Genomic DNA, 7,418 nt, shown 5'->3' on the forward strand with positions numbered 1-7,418 from the left:
GCTCCTGCCCGCGCCAGAGCGCGCTGGGGCCACCTTAAATTTTTTTACACGTGGGGAGTTTTTGTTGATCTCGGTCTTCTTTGGCGTACAGAAATAGCTCCGCTGGTCGCAGCCCGGGGAAGATGGGCGGCGGGGCCGGCAGGCTGCTGAGGAGGACAGCGATAAACTTGTGAGCGCTGCTGGGTCGCTGGGTTTAGCGGGTGGATGGAGCTGGGGCTCGGGCACCGCCGCTGCCCGCGGCCCGTGGGCGCTCTTGGCTGGGCACTGCTGGCGTCAGGCCGTAGACAAACACTATAGGGAAGTTTGCCGAAGGGTTTACAGTTATCCTCTAAATATTTATGCTCTGTGCCCAAAGTAAACGTAGGAAATACAAACAGATGAAGCTTAGATTTGTTGTCGGTGTTAAGATGTGTTCGGTGAATAGCCCTGAGCTGTTACAGTGTTTGGAGCTAATAAAAATCCTACCTTATTTTTAGTGAGCTTTTATTTATAGATTGGGGGTGTATTTCAAGAATTGGGTGGCATTTATTTCGAGGTTCACGAGTTGTATTTTAAGCTGAACCTATGCGAAGATAGGAAATGTTGTGTTCTGGGGCGGAAGGGTCGGGTGGCTCCTGGGCAATAACAAACCGGTTGGATTTGGGCTGCTGGGAGGTGCCGTGTTGGATACTTGGCTCCGGAGCTTCAGTACCTGTTGTGGGTGATGCACTGGAACCTGCAGGGAGAGGGGGGACTGGCTTGGCAAAGCTGGTGAATGTCCTTCTCCCCTATCCCACTCAGGATGTAATTAAATACCAGGGGAAGTTACTGTGCAAAAAACTGTAAATTGGGCACTTGAATCAATTCTTGTGCTTCCTTCCTCGCTCGGATGCGTGACAGAGCCAGAGAGTGTGCTCAGAGAGATGTCGCAGGCTGTGGGCTGATGGTGAGGTGCATGCAGGCAGCCTCTGCTCCATCCGGACTCAGCAAAGCTTGAAAAAATCAAACTTCCTTGTTACCAGTCAGAAATAAAGATGCAGCAGACCCGACCCAAACAAAACCCCCAGAGCAGTGGGTTTGAGAAGCAAGAGGCACGTGTCGGCTCGTAGCTCGCTTTGCTGTGCTCTCATTGTCAGAGCAGCTAAACCAGGTTTGCCAGGCTGATGATTGAGACTTTATTTCTTTATAAGCTGTTATTAAGATGTCCTTGCTGTGCTAACTTTGAACGCTTCTCATCTCTTTATAGCTAATGTTAAAGTAATGGATTCCAAAGAATTGCTTAACTCGTCGGATAAAGGCGAAGCAAGGAAAAATGCGCTCATCAGTACCAAAGGAGGGATCGTGATGGACTTTCGTCCACCCTTCAGGGGTGGAGCTACTGTACAAGCCCCTGTGTCTACATCTCCTCTCCCCGCGTCTTCTCAGTCAGATTCCAGCCAGCAACTTGCTTTGGCTGACTTCTCAAAAGGATTAGCAAACAATGTGCCTCCGCCAGACCTTTCCAAGGCAGTGTCGCTCTCGATGGGACTGTACATGGGTGAAACTGACACGAAAGTGATGGGAAACGACCTCGGATTTTCGCAGCAGGGCCAAATCGGCATCTCTTCTGGAGAAACGGACTTCAGGCTCCTGGAAGAAAGTATTGCGAGCTTGAACAAGTCCTCGACCCTGGCAGAGGACACCAAGGGAGCAATATCCTCTGAGGTGCCGCTTGAGCCGGAGTTCCCAGGCATGGCTGGCCGCAATGTCCCTTTAGAGTCAGGAACTGCAGTCCAAGGCCAGGTTGGCGCGAATGGTGGCAACTTGAAGTTATTCTCTGAAGACCAAAGCACCCTCGATATTCTCCAGGATTTAGAATTGCCTCCAGTATCTCCTGGCAAAGAGCCCAATGGGAGCCCGTGGAGGCTCGACCCGTTGCTCGATGACGGCGGCCTGCTCTCCCCTATATCTGCGGATGATGCGTTCCTCCTGGAAGGAAGTCTCGGTGAAGACTGCAAGCCTCCTGTTTTATCTGACACTAAACCTAAAATTAATGACCGTGGTGACCTTTTACCCAGTTCCAAAATGCCAATGCCTCAAGTGAAAACAGAAAAGGAAGACTTCATTGAACTCTGTACTCCTGGTATAAAGCAAGAAAACATGGGCCCAATTTACTGTCAGGCAAACTTCTCTGGGTCGAACCTGCTGGGTACTAAAGTCTCTGCCATATCTATCCATGGTGTCAGTACCTCTGGGGGGCAAATGTATCACTATGATTTAAACACTGCATCGCTCTCTCAGCAGCAGGATCAGAAACCAATTTTTAATATCATTCCATCTCTTCCTGCCGGTTCAGAAAATTGGAATAGGTGCCAGGGATCAGGAGATGAGACGCTGGCTCCTTTGGGAACGCTCAACCTTTCTGGCAGACCTGCTTTCTCTAATGGCTATTCAAGGTAATTAGTTTTTGTTGCTCTTTATTAAAATACTCCGAGTGTGTTGAGCACAGCTGCTTGCAGGCTGGGGTGGGGGCTTGTTGCTTGTTTTTCCTTTCCAAGTCGATTATCCCTCTTTCATTTGTCATGTATGGTTGGTCAGACGTCATCGGGGTCTGTCCGCTCCATAGCGTGATGGCAGCTATAACCCAGTATTCAACTACTGGTTTTAAAGGGCAGAAAAGAAGAGAGGAGCTGGTGTGCTTTAGAAAAGAAAGAAATAAAAATTCCGAGTTACAGCCTAGAGGGAAAACTGAGTATGCGGTAGAAGGATCCGTACACGAGGCAGTATAGAAGGAAGTGTTTCAGTGTATACAAAAGTGGCTTCATTCCCAAGGGTTAGAGGATCAATCACTGTGGGGTTTTTTTCCTTCCTTGTGTTACTTAAATGTTGTGCACAAAAATAACTTGGTTGCTGGGTAAATTTCTAGAATTACACTTAAGCTGAACTAGAGTTTTAGCTTTGCTTGGTATTGCATTTACCTTACATGGACAAGAAGATTCCCAGTAGGAAATACTCAGCAGTTTGTTTAATAGCTGCATTTAAAGAGATAAGAATATTTGCAGGAAGATTTTAAAGACACCTGGAATTTAACTCTTCAATAGAACTGCAGGAGAGCTTGCTTAGGGGTGGCTTGGCGGGAGCAGGGTGTTTTAGGGGAGCTGGTTAGTGCATCTTTCAGGTGACTTTGGAGTAGTGTTTCTGCAGGTAATTCGGTGGTGCATAGTCAAGTAAAGCCCTTTTGCTCTGCCCCTCAGCAAATAAGGGAGGTGGCGGCAGCTTCATCGCTGAGTAGCTGCGTACATCTCTTCTTACAGCTGGAGACAGGTCCTTGTTGCAGTAAGAACACCTCGTTGTATGTTTCCCTCAGCCATTCTTTGTGTAAGATACGCTTGCACAAGCGCAGAGCTCGGTGTCGGTGGTGGAAGAGGTTTTTGCTGGCTTTCTGCAGAGTCTTAGTTAGAAAATGGCTCCAAGTCTATATACATGAAAGCAGTAATTGTAGGCTTCCAATGAAGTGTCTGCTTCAGCTTCCTGGGTTTTCCTGCCCCACTGATGAGCAGTCCCTGGGGTGTCGTGGGGCTCCCCACGCGGTATGTGCTCCATTTTCCCATGGCTGGAATGAGGGGTGTGGAGAGTTCTTTGTTTCAGGAAGACAACTTTTAACTTGTGTTCTAGACTTCTTTCATAGTGTTTGATTTCTGTAGTGAAGATGTGTTGTGGGGGTTTCCTCTGAAGTGTATAAAGCCTTCCAGTGTAAGGAATCCAGAAAAGAAAATTGGAATTTGTGGATAAATCCTGCTTTGGTGTATGAATATTGAACATGCCTTATTAATTTTTACAGAGTAGAAATCCTTTTATAGTAACATTTTGCCTGACCAGTCCAACTTCCATGTTGTTTTTTGCTTGTTTCATGGTGGTTTTTTATTCTGCCCACTGTATCTTTTAGTAGCAATCATTGTAAAGTCTGTATCAAAGCAAGCGGAACTGTTTCTGGGTTTGGGAGGTGAATTGCTGTGGCTGTTTAAGCAAGCAGATTCCTTGTAGATAATGAGAACGTCACTTTTGAGAACACTTCTGTAAAGTTCAGGCATTGTTTTTATCTTACAGGACTGTGTGGGTAGAACCAAGTGTGTTCATGGGTGAATGGGTGACACGGGTGTTTTTCTGGCTTTCGGGGAATGCCATAAACACTGGTTTTGTGTAGTTGGTTTCTGATAATGGCATGACGAAAAACCCACCCAAGCTCCTACATCTGGTGCTGGAGGAAGGAGGGCAGAGGTGCTGGATATTACTGTTGTGTCACGCAGCAGCTCTGGGGAGGTGTTGGGGCTCAACAGACGGTGGGCAGGAGGGATGGGGGGGCTGGAGGCTGCTAGGATGGGGCTGGTAGATGCCCTTGGCAGAATGAGTGCCTGTTATAGGCATAGGAGCATCTTGGCATCTGCCTGCACCAGGGGCAGAGCCCACAGCACTGTGCTGCCACTGGTGACGTTGGTGCTTCCTGCAAGGTTGTCTGGTGTTTTATTGCTCCAGTTTGCTTCCAGATAATGGATTTTTTTTTTTTTTTTTTTTTTCTTAATCTAAGGAACACGTAAAGAATTTTAGGGTGGCTCCTATTTGAGTTCTGCATAACAATTCATTCTTTCTAGCCTTTATGGAGCCTGTTTGTACTTCCCAAGGATTTTTACACACTAAAACTACAAAGTCCAGTTCCAAAACCAGCATTGTTTGGGTCTACCTTTTTTGACTTCCCCCACAAAATAGGGGTGCCCCCATCTTCTTTGTGAAAGGTTTGAGATACTGATGAACCTTGGGTTTGAGGCAGGAATTCTCTTTCTTCCTGAGCCTTGTCAGCAATATTTGGTCTAAACCCGATGAATTTGAGGGCGTTTGTTGTGGATTTGTTTGTTTATCTTGCAGAAGACTCAACAAAATTGGCCTTTGCTTTAGAAACAAAGAGACGACTCTCCTGCTAGTTTCTGAGCTCTGCTCTTTATGTTTTACTGTTAGGTACTAATTGTGCCAGTTGAGGCTGGGATTTTGGGAATTCAGAAGGGCTAAATTTCAGTTTCTAATAGGAAATACTTCTTGCATTGGTAGATTTATTTAACTATTCATAACATATTAATGACCCACCACACACATGGGAGGAAGAGCTGCAGTTGCGTCCTGGTGTTCAGGTAGTGTTTAATCAGAGTGTTTTAATGGACAGCATGTGATGTCTCTTTATAGTCTGGAATTGATGTCATGCAATGTTTTGGGTGATTTTGCTTCTAAGCATCGCACAACATGTGGTCTTTAATGAGACAAGCGATAATCAGGACTGAGAACACTAATGCATTTTCCTGTGAGCAGGAGGAGGTGTTGGGAAGTTAACAAGCAGAATCCAAACCTTGGAAATCTGTTCGATGTGAACGAATCAGCGATAGTCAATAGCCTGCTGCTTGTATCTCCAGCTGCCAAAGAGCCTGCCAGTGCTTGTGCTCATGTGCTGCAGCTCAGTATTGCAGTAGCTGATGCTCACCATCTTCTTCAGCAGCAGGACTCCAGGCAGTAGGACAGCTTCATTCCGGGGTGGCTTTGGCGAGCTCTCCCATTGGAGTGAGTGAGCTGCCAATGGGTCACAGTGAAGCAAACTAAGGAGAAGGTGGAATAGGATAAGAGGGAGGAAAAAGTAGGCAAGTGGAGATGATCTGCCTTGGATCTTCTTTATTAGAAGTGAGATGGCATCTGGAAGAGGAATAAAACAGGCTAAAAGCACTTCGGTAAATGCTTCACTGAAGAATTATGGGGTTTGATGGTGTCTGTGTCTGATGGGGTATTATTTGTGATTTATTACACAAACGCCAGTGAAAAATGTTAAATTTCGAGGAAATGGTTTTAGCAACGCACACTCAGCGGGCTCTTGCGTGGTATGTACATTAAATCCAGCTCGACTTCTTCATTCCTCTGACTTCCTGGAGATGGGGCTTGTTGTGGGGGGAGTGAAGGACGAGGAGAGCCAGTGCAGCGACGCGGGGGTTTCTCTGCACTCTTTCTCTTAGCCTACAGCCAGAATTTACAAAGCTGGGCCCCACTGGCAGTGTTTCGGCTTCTCCTGTTACATTTGAAATCATTCCTAGTGCTTAAGCTTGTGGGGGATAAGGATCATTAAGGAAGTTTAAGAAAGGGCAAGAGCTGAGGGAAGCCATGAAGGAGGAGGAGAATCGGAATATGGGGTAGAAGTTCTGCTGGTTGGTCACAGTCCAAAGCCTTCCTCCCAGGAGAAGTTACCTTTGTGCTGTCACTCTGTAGTGGGGATTCTTCTTGGACTTGGCGTTTTACTAGAAGGAAGGGGGAAAAAGTGATTGTTTGCTAGAAATGTTAAAGGTCAGTTGTCCGTTTGTCTTACCGCATTGTTTCAGCTTGGATTGTGGCCAGGGCCGGTGGCTTGGCACGGTTGGACACAGTGCTTTAAGTGTTGCCTGACTCAGCAGTAAGTGATGTGTGGTACATGCGGAAAGATGTCTTTTTTAATAATTCCTTTTTGAGATAAACCCCAGAGTTGTTATTTGCAGTGCTTGGGGTTTCAGGAGTCGATGTTGTGATTTGTCAGCTTAATGTAATACTGTACTTGGGATTCGAGTCTTGGAAATGCATGACAAAATGTCTAATTGCTTTGGCAGAAAGGGATGAATTGGGAACATCCTGCAGAATGTGCTGTAAGGCACTATGGAAAGGTGGCTAGGTGAATGGGGGGTCTTGGATCTGCTTTTCCCACTTTTGGCTGATCGTTCAGGTAGCTAATAGTTGGGAAGGTTTTTATGAGTCCAGCCCAAATTTTTAACTCCTGCTAATCTATTTCCGCCTACAATGATCTCCATTTTAAGCCTAGTTCTAGCTTTGAGAGCACCAGCTGTTTTTGTTGCCCATTGCATTTTTTGGTCCACCTTAAATAATGGACCCCACTGTACTCTTCATCTGCCAGTGAAAGCAAAGCTGGCGCTGAACCAGCCCTTCTCACAGATCTTTTCATACATGTGAGATACATGTATTGCACAACTCCTACATCAGGTATTTATGGTGATAAAGATGACTTTTCACGCAGTGAGAGAAAATTGTCTTGGAGATGCAAATGTCCCTTCTTTGACTATTACTGCTCATTCTGGAAATGAACAAGTGGTAACTGTGCTTTGTGCATATGTAACTGCAGACTGGAATTATTTCTACATTTTAAAAGGTTACCAAGTCATAGAATTGTGGAATGGTTTGTGTTGGAAGGGCCCTTAAAGCTCATCCAGTTCCAACCCCGTGCCGCGGGCGGGGGCACCTTCCACTAGAGCCGGTTGCTCCAGGCCCCGTTCAACCTGGTCTCGAAGACCTTCTCTCTTCCCAGGTCTCCTTTTATCACTACTACCTACCGGATGGGACTTCGGGGGCTCCCTATCTTTTTTTTATTTATTTATTTAAGTATAACTTGC

At 46.2% G+C, this 7,418-nt stretch overlaps 1 protein-coding gene across 1 annotated transcript; it reads left to right on the forward strand.

Annotated features, from left to right (window-relative positions):
• Positions 1 to 1,239: 1,239 nt before the first annotated feature.
• Positions 1,240 to 2,476, forward strand: LOC104409013 (glucocorticoid receptor-like). Its single transcript, XM_010018779.1, has one exon. The coding sequence runs from the start codon at positions 1,240 to 1,242 to the stop codon at positions 2,416 to 2,418; it is 1,179 nt and encodes a 392-aa protein (XP_010017081.1). The 3' UTR covers positions 2,419 to 2,476.
• The last annotated feature ends 4,942 nt before the right edge of the window (positions 2,477 to 7,418 follow it).

This window comes from Nestor notabilis, unplaced genomic scaffold (genome assembly GCF_000696875.1).
Source record: "Nestor notabilis isolate BGI_N333 unplaced genomic scaffold, ASM69687v1 scaffold24327, whole genome shotgun sequence".
Lineage (NCBI taxonomy): Eukaryota > Metazoa > Chordata > Aves > Psittaciformes > Psittacidae > Nestor > Nestor notabilis.

Excerpts from the sequence above, each read along its gene's own strand:
- LOC104409013 (XM_010018779.1), top strand. The coding sequence starts at position 1,240 with ATGGATTCCAAAGAATTGCTTAACTCGTCGGATAAAGGCGAAGCAAGG.